The 17,607-nt window shown below is 49.4% G+C and overlaps 1 protein-coding gene across 7 annotated transcripts in view; it reads right to left on the bottom strand.

Moving 5' to 3' along the window:
- Nucleotides 1–11,324, bottom strand: part of HYOU1 (hypoxia up-regulated 1) — a 231,065-nt gene extending 219,741 nt beyond the window's left edge. For 2 of the 7 annotated variants that reach the window (XR_013608815.1, XM_078682202.1), the window contains exon 1: nt 11,223–11,324. Coding sequence is in view for 1 of the 7 variants with exons in the window: in XM_078682202.1 (XP_078538328.1) it covers nt 11,223–11,314 (92 nt within the window). In the remaining 6 variants the exon portion in view is untranslated. Of the gene's footprint in view, nt 1–11,066 lie in introns of all 7 variants that reach the window. The other 5 variants (XR_013608816.1, XR_013608817.1, XM_078682203.1 and 2 more) reach the window with 5 other exon arrangements.
- Nucleotides 11,325–17,607: the final 6,283 nt, after the last annotated feature.

The raw sequence follows: 17,607 nt of genomic DNA, 5'->3' as shown, positions 1-17,607 counted from the left end.
CACCGAGGTGACCGATGCGGCGCTTCTGCCTCTTCAAGCTTACCGCTGGCTGGAGCTCTGCCTTGACGCACCTCCGATGACGCGACCGGCCCTCCTCAGGCGCACTACTCCGCTGGGCATGCGCGGAAGCGCTCGCTCTTCTCCCGCCTCCGCACTCACTCAAAGGGAGGACGCTGGTCTATCGGTGACGCTGCTCTCCCGGGCCTGCCCGATCATAGGCCCCTCCTGCCTCACGAAAAGCGTCTAGCTGCTGGTCATGCGCGGAAGCGCCGATCTCTTTGTTTTGACGCGGCCGGTGCCCCCGGGGTCCCGATGCCGATCAGAGCAGCGTCGCTGCTCCCCTCCAGTCACTTCTCACTTGGGCTTCACAGGAAGGATGTCCACACACGGCGCCCTTGCTCCACAGGTCGCCAGGGTGCCACAGACCCCCGCACTCACTTCAGCTACTCCACGTCCCCGGTAAGCTCAGCGCTGATCAGGGGTAGCCAGGACTCTCTTCAGTCAGGGGTATCCTGAGTGGATTTATTGAGATTCCAAGATGTGAGTGGCTGCTTCCTCAAGTAGCTCGATTTCTTTTCCAATAGTTGATGTTTTGAGAGAGGGATCGGTCAAAGGCTGAAGGGGGAACAATCCTCTGAAGTAACTGTCAGCCTCAGTGACAAACTAGCTGCTCTCAGTGTGTCCACCTCCTCTCACCACTGCCTCACTCCTCTACTCTGGGGTCAGCACAAAATGGCTGCTGGTCACTGGCCTTATATAGGGTGGCCTGAGACCTGCAGAATTCTCTAGGGTATTCTAGAAAGTTCCCTAATGTTAACCTATGGACCTGTCCTCCAGTGGTGTCCGTTATGGCAGTTGGTGGACACCATCTTAGGTCTCTGGAGATCCCTAGATTTTCAAGGGGGCTGACTAGGCCTCACAGGTTATGAGGGAAAAATGGCGTCATCGCCAAGGAACACCTAGCCCCCTGACAGCATTAAAAAATTCCTGATGGACATATGTAAAAATAAAAATAGAAACTCTGGGAGGCTAAGGGGGACAAAAATAAATCACGATGGTTAGAGTCTTCCCAGAAGCAGACAGGTCTAACACGCGTCCCCCCCAGCTGAAAGTGGGGAGAACTACCCAACCCCTTGGGAGTCCTCATCACTAAGGCGGAAATATCTGGATAGACCGTCTGCGTTGGCATGGTCTGCCCCAGGTCGGTGTTCCACCCTAAAGTCCATTCCCTGTAGGGAGATGGACCACCTTAACAACTTGGGATTCTCCCCCTTCATTTGCATCAGCCAACGAAGGGGGCGATGGTCAGTCTGAACTAGGAAGTGCGAACCAAACAGGTATGGTCGCAGCTTCTTCAGAGCCCAAACCACCGCAAAGGCTTCTCTCTCAATTGTACTCCATCTCCTTTCCCTGGGGAGTAGCCTTCTGGACAAGAAGACCACGGGTTGATCCAAGCCCTCATCATTTAGCTGCGATAACACTGCCCCAATGCCATGTTCTGACGCATCTGTTTGGACAATGAATTCTCTAGCAAAATTAGGGGCCCTGAGAATGGGAGCGGAACACAATGCTTGTTTCAAGGTCATGAAGGCTCGCTGGCAAGCCTCTGTCCAGACTACCCGTCGGGGTTGCTTCTTGGAAGTAAGTTCAGTGAGGGGGGCCACGATAGTGCCATACCCCTTCACGAAGCGACGGTAGTATCCCGTGAGGCCCAGGAAGGCTCGGACCTCGGTTTGAGTCTTGGGGGGCTCCCAGGCGATGATGGTCTCAATCTTTGCCTGGAGGGGCTGCACCGTCCCCCTGCCCACCAAGTGACCTAAGTACACCACCGACCCTTGTCCGATCTGACACTTGCTGGCCTTGATGGTCAAGCCAGCCTGTTGTAGGGCATGAAGAACAGCTTGCAGGTGCTGCAAATGGTCCTCCCAGCTGCTGCTGAAGACAGCAATGTCGTCCAGGTATGCAGCAGAAAAAGCTTCCATTCCCGAAAGGACCCTGTTCACCAGCCGCTGAAAAGTGGCAGGGGCATTCTTGAGCCCAAAGGGCATCACACGAAATTGGTAGTGTCCCTCAGGTGTAGAGAAGGCTGACCTTTCCTTCGCCTCCTCGGTAAGGGAAATCTGCCAGTACCCTGAAGTTAGGTCAAAGGTACTTAAGTATTGGGCAGCTCCCAGCCGGTCAATAAGCTCATCCGCCCGTGGGATAGGATGTGCATCAGTTTTAGTCACTAAGTTCAAGCCTCGGTAGTCCACACAGAATCTCAATTCAGGTGTGGTGCCTGGTGGGGCAGCTTTCGGTACCAAAACCACCGGGCTAGACCAAGGGCTACCAGAAGGTTCAATCACCCCTAGCTCCAGCATCTTGGCGACTTCACTTTTGATGTTGGCCTTCACCTTGTCCGACAGCCGGTAGATTTTAGATTTCACAGGTGGGCTGTCTCCTGTGTCCACGTCATGGGTACACAGGTGGGTCCTGCCTGGGACAAGGGAGAACAGGGGAGAAAATTGCTCCAGGATCTGGCGGCAATCACTTTGCTGTTCAGAAGTCAGGGATGGCGAGAGAATCACTCCCTCCACTGATCCATCTTTTTCTTTGTACGAGAGAAGATCAGGGAGAGGTTCACTTTCTTCTTCCTCTGCCCCATCGGTCACCAGCATTAAGACAACCTCGGGCCTCTCATGATGTGGCTTGAGGCGATTGGCATGCAGCACCCTGAGGGGCTGCCTCGGGGTCTTAAGATCCACCAAATAGGTAGACTTCCCCTTTTTCTCTAAAACCTCAAAGGGGCCTGTCCAACGATCCTGGAGGGCATTTAGCTCTCCAGGTTCCATTACCCACACTTTCTGTCCAGGCTCCAGTTCCACTGGGTGAGCGTTGTGGTCATACCACTCTTTCATAACTGCTTGGCTGGCCTCCAAGTTGTCTGAAGCCTGCTTCCACAACTTAGCCATTTGGCTCCGGAAGGCCAGCATGTAGCTCACCACGTCCTGGGGAAGCTTCCTGGGAGTCTGTTCCCATCCGTCTTTCACCAGGCTGAGAGGTCCCCTTACAGGGTGCCCATACAAAAGTTCGAAGGGGCTGAAGCCCACTCCCTTCTGTGGCACTTCCCTGTAGGAAAACAAGAGACAGGGTAGGAGGATGTCCCATTTCTTCCGTAGGCTCTCAGGAAGACTCCGTATCATACCTTTCAAGGTTTTGTTAAACCTTTCCACAAGGCCATTGGTTTGTGGGTGATAGGGAGTAGTAAACCGATAGGTAACGCCGCACTCCTTCCACATGGCCCGCATGTATGCTGAAAGGAAGTTAGTCCCCCTGTCGGAAATGACCTCCTTGGGGAAACCCACTCTGGTGAAAATCCCCATCAGGGCCCTTGCCACTACAGGTGCAGTGATGGTCCTCAGAGGTATTGCCTCTGGGTACCGGGTGGCATGATCCACCAAAACCAGTATGAACCGATGTCCAGCTGAAGTTGGTGGATCCAATGGCCCTACAATGTCGATGCCCACCCTCTCAAAGGGGGTGCTAACGACGGGTAGTGGTTCCAGGGGAGCTTTTAGCTTCACCCCAGTTTTCCCACTGGCTTGGCAAGACACACACGTCCGACAATATGTATCCGACGCCACTTTCATTCGAGGCCAGTAGAAATGGGGGACAAGCCGGGCAAAGGTCTTGTCCTGTCCTAGGTGTCCTGCCAATGGTATCTCATGAGCCAGTTCCAGTAGAAAGGCTCTAAAGCATTGAGGGACCACCAAGGCTCTGGCTGAACCGTGGCCAGGTGTCTTGGGCTCACTGTAGAGGAGTCCATCCTCCCAGTAAATCTGGTAGCTCCCTTCAATGTTTCCCGCTGCCTGGGCGTTGGCCTGTTGCCGCAGCCCCTCGAGAGTAGGACACTCTTTCTGAGCTTTGCAGAATTCTTCCCGGGAAGGACCTCCCTCCACATGCCATTCAGTTGGGATGGGTAGGTTTTCCAGGGAAGCAACATTCTCCCCGGTGGACTCCAGATCCACCTCCGCAGGTGGTCCAGTTGTCTCACGAGGTGGAGATGTCGAGGCAGGGTCCTCCGGCCTCCTGTCCTTCTCCTCTCTGGCAGCCGGCTGGGCCATTGTTCCAGGCTCCAGCGTCAATGAACTCCCCCTTCGGGCAGTCGCGGACCTTGTGCTGACACAAGTCCAGTCAGGGGGTCCCAGCATCTCAGAGTGAGTCTGGTACTCCACCCTCCTCCAAGCATTGTGCTCCATATCATTCCCCAACAGGCAGTCAACAGGCACGGCAGGGCTTACGGCAACTCGAAGTGGACCTGCAACCCCTCCCCACTCAAAGGGAACCTCGGCCACAGGATAGTGGCCCAATCTGCCGTCAGCCATTACGGCGGGATGGAGTACATCTGGGATGACCTGCTCTGAAGACACCAGCTGACTCCTTACCATAGTCATGCTGGCTCCTGTGTCTCTCAGAGCCTCCCCTCTTCGGCCATTGATGGTGACCCACTGCTCATACTTAGTAGTATTAGAGGGCAGCTGGGTCTTGGGAACCATCTCCTTATCTCCTAGGGACACTAAGGTGACACCCGCCCGCTCCCCCCCATTAACCAAAGGCATCTCCTCCCCGAGCACTACACTAGTGATTCCCGGGGCTTTTCCTCCAGTGGGAGGGGGTGGTCTTTTTGGGCACCTCACATCTCCTTTATAGTGTCCCACACCACCACACTCAAAACAATGAACAACCCTTGGCTGCTGGCTTTGGCCAGGGGTAGGGTTGCGAGGGGGGTTACTCTTGGGGATGAATCCTCTGCCCCTTCCTTGCGAAGTATTTTGTGGCCCTTTTGAGAACTCCCTCTTAGTTTCCCCTCCCTCTTTCCTCTGGGGGGCGCCCTGTCCTTGCTTCTGGGAATTCCCTCCAGTCCCCTTAGTCGACACCCGGGTACTAACCCAGATGTCCGCCTCCTCAGCAAGCTTCCTGGGGCTGGTCAGCTTGCTGTCCACCAGATGCTGTCTTAGTTCGGGAAGACACTTCTCGAGTAGGTGTTCCTTGAGTATGAGGTCATATAGTCCCTCATAGTCTCCTACTTCGCTGCCTCTTACCCAACCCTCCAGGGCCTTCCTGGCGTAGTCCAAGAAATCTACCCAGTTTTGCGTGCCCAGCTTGTAGCTACCCCGGAACTTTTGCCTATATTTCTCAGGGGTCAACCCAAACTTCTTGAGCAGCGCTGATTTCATAGCCGGATAGTAGGTCTGTTCACTCTGGTCAAGAGCCAACAAAGTATCCCTGCCAGTGGGGGGCATGTATTTGTATAACCCACCTCCCCAGTGGACTTCCAGAATCCCATGGGCCCTTAGCGAGACCTCGTAGGCGGCTAGCCACTTAGCAATGTCGTCACTGGGTACATAACAAGCCATAATATCTTTTGGTAGGTACGGTCTAGGTTCTTTGATGTTGGTCTGGGTATCGCTGCCACCATTCTCTGATTTGGGGGATCCTCGGTTTAGGGCTTGTAAATCCATCTCTTTGATGGTTCGCTCATGTGCCAACCTCCTATCCTCCCTTTCCATGTCCATCCTGGCTAGTTCTATTTTCAACCTCCTCTCCTCCCTCCTATCTTCCAGCTCGGCTTCGGTTAAGCCCCTGTCTGAAACACTGCTGCTTGCCCTTGAAGGTAGCCTGGGACCTGTCAGAAGATTCCCTCTCCCCATTTGGTTCAGCAATGCAGCCTCAGTAACAGTGTCCCCATCACCCATTTCCGTTTCTGGTTCCTCCCTTAGGCGAGCTTCTAACCATGCCCTTATGCTTGTCAGCAACTCTCCTTTCTTGGCACCTTTATTGAAAAATACCCCGTTCTGCTGACACCAATCCCTGAGTTGGGCCACAGTATTGGCTTCCAACTCTTTAAGATTCACCTCCAGCTTTGCCATGGTATAAAATTACTCACAGGAGAAAACCACGAAGTGACTTGAGGTTAACCTCCACCCACCACCAGAAGTAAATTTAGAAAAATCAAAAATATAAATTAGGAGGGCCGCAGGGAGAAAACTCCAGGTGAGGTCTTGTGGTTAGCACTGCGTTACTAATAAGTGAGTGTAAGTACAAATCCGTGATCCCACCGCTGAAACACCAATTATGTTGGACCTAGATTACCCAAGCCTACATATGGTAGCCTGGCACAGTAGTGGTCTACAGCTAACTCCAAGCGCTGGTTAAGTACTTACAAATCTTACCCACAGTAACTCAGTGATGAACCACTAAAATAAAGACACAACACCACTGTTTGGAAAAATACCGATACCTTTTATAAAAATAATATGCTCTTCTTGTTATGCTTTTTAGTCAGGGATGAAAGACAATCAAATACACATCCACATGAAATTTAAATTACTCTTCAATATTTTTCCTGCTCAGAATTTGAGAATCAAAGGTACATTTAGGTTCTTTAGTTATTTAGGACACAAGACACTTCACTAATAACTTTTACAGGAAGGCAAAATACAGTCTGGCAGAGTAATATGTTTTTAAAGACACATTTGCAGGTACATTACATTTGTGATAAGAGGCTGTCTATAGTACAACCCACTACTCCACTAGGAGGTTACAGCTAGGGATTTGCACTCTACAGTTTCAACATGTTATTTAACCACTCTTAGGCGTGTACATTACCCCTCAGCTCTTAGCCTTCTTCTCACTCAACAGACCTCTACCACAGGGGTGGATCTTCTCAACATAAACCCCCAGCCATGTGGCTAAAAGGAGACAAAACAGAATCAACAATGTTCTCCCTTCGATCAATTCACAGGTTGCACCTTAATGGTGAAGGTTCTACTTCCTTAATTAATAACAGGATATAAGGGCTCTTCCTAGTGAGCCTGGTAATTCTCCCTGCCCACCACTCTCCCCCTCTTATCTCATTAGGAGCTAGAGTTTTTTACGTGGACTGGGCAGTTCTGTCACTCGGTTTCTTTATATGTAATTCTGGCGGCTTAAAAGTCAATTGCCTGTCTTTAAGATTTCCCGCTTTGATGCCTTCAGTCACCCGATGCTTCCTCTTCCCGCACCCCCTCTACCCGGCTTACTTTTGAGTTCCGGACAGTGCAGCTGGTGTTGCCTGGGTCCCGCGGTGCCGGGGAAGTCTCCCCGCAGTTGTAGAGGCGTCAGGGATGCCTACCTCAGACCGAGGCGCTCCACCGAGGTGACCGATGCGGCGCTTCTGCCTCTTCAAGCTTACCGCTGGCTGGAGCTCTGCCTTGACGCACCTCCGATGACGCGACCGGCCCTCCTCAGGCGCACTACTCCGCTGGGCATGCGCGGAAGCGCTCGCTCTTCTCCCGCCTCCGCACTCACTCAAAGGGAGGACGCTGGTCTATCGGTGACGCTGCTCTCCCGGGCCTGCCCGATCATAGGCCCCTCCTGCCTCACGAAAAGCGTCTAGCTGCTGGTCATGCGCGGAAGCGCCGATCTCTTTGTTTTGACGCGGCCGGTGCCCCCGGGGTCCCGATGCCGATCAGAGCAGCGTCGCTGCTCCCCTCCAGTCACTTCTCACTTGGGCTTCACAGGAAGGATGTCCACACACGGCGCCCTTGCTCCACAGGTCGCCAGGGTGCCACAGACCCCCGCACTCACTTCAGCTACTCCACGTCCCCGGTAAGCTCAGCGCTGATCAGGGGTAGCCAGGACTCTCTTCAGTCAGGGGTATCCTGAGTGGATTTATTGAGATTCCAAGATGTGAGTGGCTGCTTCCTCAAGTAGCTCGATTTCTTTTCCAATAGTTGATGTTTTGAGAGAGGGATCGGTCAAAGGCTGAAGGGGGAACAATCCTCTGAAGTAACTGTCAGCCTCAGTGACAAACTAGCTGCTCTCAGTGTGTCCACCTCCTCTCACCACTGCCTCACTCCTCTACTCTGGGGTCAGCACAAAATGGCTGCTGGTCACTGGCCTTATATAGGGTGGCCTGAGACCTGCAGAATTCTCTAGGGTATTCTAGAAAGTTCCCTAATGTTAACCTATGGACCTGTCCTCCAGTGGTGTCCGTTATGGCAGTTGGTGGACACCATCTTAGGTCTCTGGAGATCCCTAGATTTTCAAGGGGGCTGACTAGGCCTCACAGGTTATGAGGGAAAAATGGCGTCATCGCCAAGGAACACCTAGCCCCCTGACAGCATTAAAAAATTCCTGATGGACATATGTAAAAATAAAAATAGAAACTCTGGGAGGCTAAGGGGGACAAAAATAAATCACGATGGTTAGAGTCTTCCCAGAAGCAGACAGGTCTAACAGTAACCATCATGAATACACTTATAATTTTAGACATATGTGCAAAATTACGGCTGGCAAAACAATATACAACCTCTCTCAAAAGGGCCTTGCAAAGATTATCACAGTGAAAGTCATCTACCATCAGGGCTTGTCACAAGGAATAACAAACATCAACACCCTTGCCTACCATTGTTATCTGAGACATTTTGTGTAACAAAATACCTGGCTATAGTCTTCAGAAAAATGTAATAACAATCCACAATGAAAGAACTATGAGCTCTAACAAATGCTTTTCACCTAGATAAGCCAGGCCTTCTGTCCTTATCATATTTTTTCATAAGATCACACCTATTGTAATAAACATACCTTTTATGAGTGAACCAACAGTCTTATAGCCTTTATCATTGATGAGTCACCATAACCAACCCAGGCCTACTGTACTGAGTGTTAGATTCCCCACGAGGCAGCCATCAGGCATAACATTTTAAGTGTATAAAAAAAATAGACTAGGTAAATCAAGATACTATCTTTCATAAGAGAGCCAAACTAGGATTATCAAAAGGCAAATCTTCGATCCCCATGGATTATGAAAGTGGGTAACCAACACTAAAAATCTTTACCTACTACTGTATTCTGAAAGATTCCATGTAACAAAATACTTCCCGGCAGGCTTTAATACACAGTAATAATCTGCCCCTTAAATACATATTGACTTTTATATATATGTTTTTCCACAATAAATAAACCAGGTCCAGTGCATTTACCATAACTTTTCATAGCATACACACCAGGCCTATATCCATGAACACCAACTTACCATCATAACCAACTCAGTCCTGCCGTATTGGGCACAAGCTTCCCACAACGCAAATACGCAAGCACTCATTTTCAGTGGAAGCAAACAACTTCTGCCTAATCGAATGCTGTCCTAGAGAAAACTAACATGTGGGCGCTGCTTAAGTCGAGAGAAAGCTCTGTCGATCACGTAAAGCAGGGAGACAACTGCGCTGTCAAGCCAGATGTAAAAAATCATAAAAAGCCGAAGTGGAGTCCCCTCTTGCTCACTTGATACAGGATTCAGGTACTATAAACGAAAGTTCATTTTTGTTGCACCGACCAGGCTTTTCAAGTAAACAGATAAAAAGAAATTACTTGACCATTTGCAAAATAAGTAACCAGCAATTCATTCCTTAAGTACATGATCAGTATTTTCTTTAGGAGAGGAACTACCTAGTAACTCAAGAGAGCAGAGGCATGACAAAAGAAAATGACTCGTATTTTCATTCACATGTCTGCGACTAAAGTCACGTGGCGGAGCTTCCTAGCCATCCCTGCATGACAGCAGTGTAGAAACCATTCATTGGACACGCACACATGCAACAGAGATCCACAAGCATGAGGTTGGACAGCCAAACACCAAAGCTGTGTAAAAAATGCCTATTTTAAAATGTCAAAAAGTACAGATTCTCTGACTCTTGAAACAACGAGCACAACAGAAATCGTAACCCAATTCCAAACTTATGAGACACTGGAATCTTACACTCTTCAAAGGATTACAAACACAAAAAGAAAGCAGCCTCACCTTTCCCCCGCATAGACAGCGGGTCCTACGAGTTAACGAGTGCACCATATGAGGAGCAGTACACGTTGCCTGCTCTATTTTAAAAGCAAAAAAGTAATCCAGCATCAAGGCCACCTCATCACTACTGAAAACAACAAATTACACCTCCCCATGTGATGCTACAACAGGCTAACTACTATCACCACGTTGGGCCTAGTGGGTTCTCACGACAGGTCCTTAGATTCTCTAAAATGATCTGATGGTTGACTACAGTAAGACACTCAAAGCCAGCGACAAACCCAGCACCCCCAATTCCCTATAGCAGCCCTCACATGGCAGTCCAGCTCCTACGCGGGGGTCATCCCATGGAGAGCTCGTGACAGCCTCTTGCACATTACAGACCAGCCAAGTACCCATTGCTCATGACATCTCAACAAAGTCTTCAAACCTTCCACAGTGGAACCTACACCATACAACTAAGACACCATATAAGAGATCCGATTTATTTCTGAATGTGGCACTAGATCCTACCTCTCACTCCTTCGGTCAATAGGCCACACCAACAAACAGCCTCCGAAAGCCAACATTTAAGGTTCAAGTGACCTTAACACGGATTCAAGTCTAAGCACCTTGGAGAGTTGCCAATCCTTACTATTCATAGCACTGGGGCGTGGGGGAACCCCACGCTCCAAGGTTCTATATGACAAGCCTCATTTCACCCACCTTCCCTCCCTCCATCTGATGTAGCACTACGGACAGCTCGCTAGTTCTAGTCTTCACAGCCTGTTCTGATTACTTTAAGTCGTGCTAATAAGGACCCAGACTCATTCACCTGACTGTCAAAAATGCCCTTCAACGCCACAATATCTTCTCTCTATGGCTGCACCTTGCGTGCCCCCATTTATTTATTTCATTTTTATAAAGCGCGGACTTTACCCGAAGGTGTCAGAGCACTGTACAATAGAACCAGTCACGTTACATGAGAGAACTGTTGCAGGAATAGCACAAACACAAATTGCAGGCCATTGAATCGGTCCCTACGACCACCTCCATCAGGAACCCGCGGGCCCTAATCTCAGGGCACTCTATAAAACATTTTTAAAAACATCAACCCCTCTGCCGTGGGTCACTCTCATGACTCATGGTGACTGGTACATCTTAGCTGCCCTGAAAAACCCATGTCCCCCAGTCTCGTGAGCCTCTACGAATGACAGCTCCAAGCACGCTGCCCCTGTATCACATATCCGCTCCTCCAAGACCTTACCAGGTGGCCCTCGAGCACTGCCTTCCGCGGTGCCCTCAGACACAAGCTCAAACTCACCGTGCGTCCCTGCACACACGCGTCCCTCCGCGCTCCGTGAACTTGAGGGAGTCCCCACTACCTTCTTATCCTCTTCTAGCACACTGACACCGGCCTTACCCGGCGCCTACACTGCGCAGGCCTGAACGCGGCGTCGATCCATTGGCTGCGCTCCCGGCCTTGAGGTTCGCGTCATACTCACGCGCTCTCATTGGTCCACGTGCCGGCTGCCCGGAAGCCGGTACGGATGCCGGAGGTTGCTCATTGGTACACGTTAGACGTGACGGTACCACACACGCATAAAACTTGTAACTTGAACGGATTGTATACGGACGGAAGAAAGACTTACGCTGATGTACGTCTTCTATGTTCATAGCGGAGAGGCATGGTTCCACTTCCAAAGAAAATTAGAAGTAACAGAAACATGACGAAATGTAATGTAATACTAAAACCTGGCTTCAGATGCTGGCCCGGCTCCAAGATTTTTTTATCTGGCTGGGCCTGGGATGATATCGGGTGGTCCACTGCAGGCCCAATATCTGTCGCTTCTGCCAATAGAACCGATTCAAGCGCGAGACTCGATTTTTGAAGGAACAAATTGCTGTATTTTGGCTATCTTCCGCCTTTAATGACCTCTGCTTCAATAGAAGGCAATGGGAGAAATGCATTCTCCCTTTTATTTTTAAAACATCTCTCACTTTCCCATTCTAAAATATTGGCATGTATGTACACACCTTAGATCACATCATATCTACTTCAAAACAGGCACACTTGCATAGTAATATTTTAGTATCCTATGGTTCTAGTATTCACAAACAAACTGCTAGATTACTATTTTATTAATAATTAATCAACTTTTCATATTTTAGTATAAATGTATTAATCTTATTTGTTGTAATATCTTTTAAATGAGAAATTTCCTAGTTAGCACGAAGGAAAGTTTCAATTCTATTAAGGACGCGGAGGCGAGGATTATGCATAACCTTTCTTCATTTTATTGACAGCAAGTTCAAAGGTAGAAACAAAAAACATTCCTTGAACTACATATCCTATGAGACCAACCGCTAACCATGGGAACCAAGTAACCAATCACAGTCCAACCAAGTCCATATAGTTAATCCATCGGCATAGTCCTTCCTCTTTCGATGCTGCAGGAAGTTAAGCCATCCACATTCTATTTTTTTGATCAGAACCTAGGAGAATAGAAAACACTATAATCTCCAGTCATGATAAGACTCATAAATGAGAACAGCAAATAACCATAAGGCAAAATATTATGTAATCAGGAATACAATCACAGATGAGGTACATAAAACATAATCAGTAAAATAGCAATGCATAGGGAACAAGAACAGCAATGCAAATGCTCTTTGAACAAAATGAAATCAACAGTCATAAGAGTAACAGTACTTCCCTGATACGTAGAAAATGTCAGAACATCCAATAAAACATACATATCATCAGGGAGGAAGGCACATAAAATTGCCAGGGTGGGATAATCTTCGCCTCCGCGTCCTTAATAGAATGGAAACTTTCCTTCGTGCTAATTAGGAAATTTCTCATTCTATGTCAGGAAGCGGAGGCGAGGATTATGCTTGTTCAAAGCTTACTTACCACCAGCGCAGCGGCTTTGTGAATTGGTTTAAAGTAAAACTTTTTAAAAGTGGATTCCGAAGACCAATCAGCCACGTTCATAATGTCTTCCAACCTGCCACCTACCTGGACAGCCTTGGAAGCCATAGCTCCCCTAGTAGAATGAGCACCAAATTGTCTGACATCAATGCCGGATTCCGACATAATCCATTTGACCCACCTAGCAATGGTCAGAGAGGATACCGCCTGAAACGGTTTCTTAATGGCAATCAAGAGTTGCCGTTCACCAGGAGGCCGAACCTCCAATGTCATATCCTCATATGATTTTAAGCATCGGACTACACACAATTTAGGAGAATCCGGAGAAGCAGGATAAGTTACTGACCTTGTACTCCACTTAGTGTTCCTGGAAATGGTAAATGTAACCCCTTCCGGGGTAAAAACCCGAGGGGTAATGTCAAGCGCCCTGACGTCTGACGCCCTCTTACAAGAAATAAGACAAAGGAGCATAGCTAGCTTAGCTGAGATCTCCTTCCTGTATAGAAAATCATTATCTTGCCAAGAAGTGAGCAAACGAAGGACTAAGTTAACATCCCAGAGACCTGATTAACTAGGCTCTGGAGGACGAGAAAGTCGAATACCCTTCAAAAGCTTACAAACACATGGATATTCACCCACTGGGGCCCCATCCACCAGAGAATAACCAGCAGAAATGGCTGACCGGAAAGAATTAATGGTGTAATAAGCTAGTCTCTGATGAAAAAGTTCTGCCAAGAAGTTTACAACTTCAGCAACGCTGGCGCCCACGGGATCCAGGTGTTTTGCCACACACCAATGAACCCATCTTCTCCAGGCACATCTGTATCACTTGTAAGTACCCGGGGCCCAGGCTTGTTGGATAAGGAGTTCCGCTTCTCTCGAAAGCGAGACGTCAGACCATCGTCTCCTATAATCCTCCATGCCATACGATGTAGATGGCCTTGGAGAACCAGGGGGTGCAGTTGACCCAGGGGATCCGACAGGATTCCCTGGAAAGACGGCAACCGTAGGGGTCTGTCCCAAGACAATTCCAGAAGGGACGGAAACCAAATCTGAGCTCGCCAAATCGGGGTAATCAGGATCAGAGAGGCTCTCTGCCGACGGACCTGGGCTGCGACTCTTTGGATGAACAGGAAGGGGGGAAACGCATAAGCTAGGATCGCCGACCAATCCTGAAGGAAGGCGTCCGCAGCTTCAGCTCCCGGGTCCGGCTTCCAACTGAAATATCGGGGAAGTTGGGCATTCCATCTGGAAGCAAAGAGATCCACCAAAGGAAGACCCCAAAGGTTCAACATTTGAAGGAACACCGCAGGGTCCAACCTCCAGCCGCTGGCATCCCTGAAATGTCTGGAGTTCCAATCCGCCACACAATTCTGATCTCCCGGGAGATACTCTGCCATCACCGAAATCTGACGCTGAAGGCAGTAATGCCAAAAATCCTTGGCTAGCTCCGCCAGAATTTCGGTGTGAGTACCTCCCAGACGGTTGATGTATTGCACCACCGTCGTAGTGTCCATTCTGAGAAGGACACAACAGGAGACCTTGTTCGTTGTGAAGGAGCGAATGGCAAAAGAATCTGCCAGGAGTTCCAGACAATTGATATGGAGAAGAAGTTCCTCCTCCGTCCATCTGCCTCCCACAGAGAGAGTCCCGCATCTGGCCCCCCAGCCCAGACGACTGGCATCCGACTCTATCACTAGATCCGGATGGGAACCGAAGATCGCTCTCCCGTTCCAAGCCTCCATGTGATCTATCCACCAATGAAGTTCTGTCCTGGCTTCCGAGGTTAGGGAGATCAATTCCGAGTAAGCGAGGCCCCTCCGAAGATGCGAGGCCTTCAACCTCTGAAGAGCCCTGTAATGCAGAGGCCCCGGAAAAATGGCTTGCATCGAAGACGATAACAAACCGACAATCCTGGCCAACTGTCGTAAGGAGATCCTGTCCCGTCAGAGAATCTTCTGAATCTCCTTTTTGGTCTTGGAAATCTTCTGGGACGGAACATTCAAGGTTGCATCCCTCGTGTAGATGCGAAAACCCAGAAAAATCATGCTTTGTCGGGGAACCAGATGCGACTCCTGGGCATTGATGGTAAATTCCAGATTCTGCAGACGAGAAATTGTAATCCGCAAGTGGTGGAGAAGTTGTTCCCTGGACTGGTCCATCAAAAGGATATCGTCCAGGTAGATAATCAACCGGATGTCCTTTGTGCGGAGATGTTCCACCACTGGTCTGAGAAGCTTGGTAAAGCACCCAGGAGCTGAGGAAAGACCAAAGGGAAGAGTTCTGAACGTGAATATCTGATCCCTCCACAGGAACTGAAGGAACCTGCAATGTGGAGGAAAGATGGGGACCGACAAGTAGGCATCCTTGAGGTTCAACTGAACTAACCAGTCGTTCTGGAGAAGGAGGTCTCTGAGAAGATGGATTCCCTCCATCTTGAAATGACGATAAACCAGCCACTTGTTGAAAGATCTGAGGTTGATAACCAGCCTGAAGCCTTTTTCTTTCTTTTCTACAAAAAAATGTTGCTTAGAAAGCCCCTCGGATGAAGACTGGAAAGAGAGATTGCGCCTTTGGAAAGAAGATCTTGAACTTCCTGATCTATCAGAGACTCTTCTGAGGCTGAAAATACCAAAGGACGAGGGCGTGTAGTTTGAGTGGGAGACCCGTAGAACTCTATATGAAAACCTTGAACCGTCTCCAACACCCAAGGATCTGAAGTGAGAGCCGCCCATTCTGCTAGAAACAGGGAAATCCTGCCCCCCAACCGAACAGGAGAGAGGAGATCTAGGCTTACCATTGTATCCTCTGGAATTAACCTGGCCTCCACCACGGTCTCTGTTCTGTCCTTTGCTGCCCCAGGAGGGGTAGAAGATGCCTTGTCGACCATCATTATATCCGTTGTTGCGTTTTGCCTGTGCTCTGTTGGGGCCTTGGTTGTACTGACGGCTGGAAGAGCGACCCCTGCCTCGTCCAGCCCCACCAAAAACCTTTTTAGGAAAAATCTTTTTCATAGAGGCCTGAGCCTTATCCAAGGCGAAAAAGGTGGCGACAAATTTTCCTAGTTCTTTAACAAAAGGGCCCCCGAAGAGGGTGCCCTGCGCCACTGGTCCAACCTCCGAAGAGGACAACTCCCCAAGTTTCGGATCAATCTTCAATAAAAGAGAACGGCGGAGTTCAGCCGAGAGGGCACAGTTGGCGTTGCCTAAAAGGCACATAGCCCTCTGCGCCCACCCTGCGACGTCATCCGTTGGGAGAGGTTGTCCAGATTCACAAGATCTTTCCGCAGATTCTATAATCTTAGTGAGGGGGCCGACAATATCCAGGAGCTGTCTTGGCAAGCTCTCTAAGATCTATCTATACCCTTTTTAGGGTTCCTCATATATTTTGCAAAAAATGTACAGAGCTTAGGATCTATCTCAGGGGTAACTGTGACACCTTTGGGAAGGGAAGGCCTAGGGCACTCTGACCGGAGACGAGATCTCACTTCCTGGTTAAGGGGTTGCCTAATTTTAGCGGCTACATAGTCAGCCGTCTTCTTGTCGGGAATCCAATCCGCAGAACGCGGACGAAAAATACATGTGGGGTCAAACATGTCAGAAGGAAGAGACTCCCCATCCCCCAGTTCCGAGCAGGAAGACCGAGGACGCCATGACCTGCCAGAATCTTGCAAATCGTCAGAGGAATCATAATCGTCCTCAAAATCATCACCCCGTCCCCTATCGGGAAACCCTTCTTCAGGGCCAAATTCTGGGGTGACATCGTCACCAGTATTCCCGGGTAAATCTTCCTCCCGGTAGGGTGCGCTTCGCAGCGTGGGTGCACTCAATGGAAGACTTCAGCCAAGCGATTGAAGCCTTCGAGGTGCCCCGCGTCAAGCTTAACAGCCTTGCGTGGCAGAACAGAGTGCATGCCACTAGGCCCAGCCCCTCCATCACCCAGGATACCAGAGCTACTTTTAACAAGCATTTGCAATGCAATAGGTCTCGCATTTACGCGAGTTTGAGCTATTGGCATTGTAAATGACAATGCCTTTTATTTTTGTTTTGCTTTTTAAAAACATAAATAAAAGGCATTGTCATTTACAATGCCAATAGCTAAAACTGGCGTAAATGCGAGACCTATTGCATTGCAAATGGTTGTTTAATTCCTAAACGGACTGAAGCACTGCTGTGGGTGCCGCTGTGCTCCCAGATAGCCCCATTCCCCGGTTTTGTATAACATGACTCCTTACATGACAAAGGATCCCACCTTTAATGCAGCATGCACCTCCAAACCCGAAAGAAGCCTCATCACCAATAACAAATGCTTTACACCCGGAAGAAGTCTCATTTAACACAGCAGCCGAGACCTCCCACCCGGATGTAAATGTAAATGTACAGGAATTTATATAGCGCAAATCACCAAGCGGTTGCTTAGGGAACCCGTCCTGGTATTCCCCTGTGAGATAACCCCGACAGGGTATCCGCAAGGTGAAAGCCAGGCATCCCACCGCGAGGGGCCGTTGTGGAGATTAAGCAAGCTATTGCCCAGAGTCGCAGAGTGTGAACCCGTGAATCGAGTAGGCACCGGAGCGAGAATTGTCGAGTCCATGGACATTTTAGGACTCAAGACCCCGCCGAGCCGGGAATTGAACCCTGGTCCCGGGCTGACCTCTGCTTCCAGGTCTGCCTCCTCTAACCAGTGAGCCACACTTCTCGGGGTGTTTGTTCTCACTTAGCACTGGATAAGCCTGTATTCCTTCCTTACCACCTAACCCCCCCACCCCATCCCATCAGCCTCAATGGTTTTAGGACACAATGCTGCCGGTCCTCCACTCACAAGCCTCCCACCCCCACAAAAGCTCTATTCCCAAGTTCAGCATGCCTCGTTT

The sequence above is a fragment of the Lissotriton helveticus genome, chromosome 3_1, assembly GCF_964261635.1.
Source record: "Lissotriton helveticus chromosome 3_1, aLisHel1.1, whole genome shotgun sequence".
NCBI lineage: Eukaryota > Metazoa > Chordata > Amphibia > Caudata > Salamandridae > Lissotriton > Lissotriton helveticus.
This window is presented reverse-complemented; position numbering and strand designations above follow the sequence as displayed.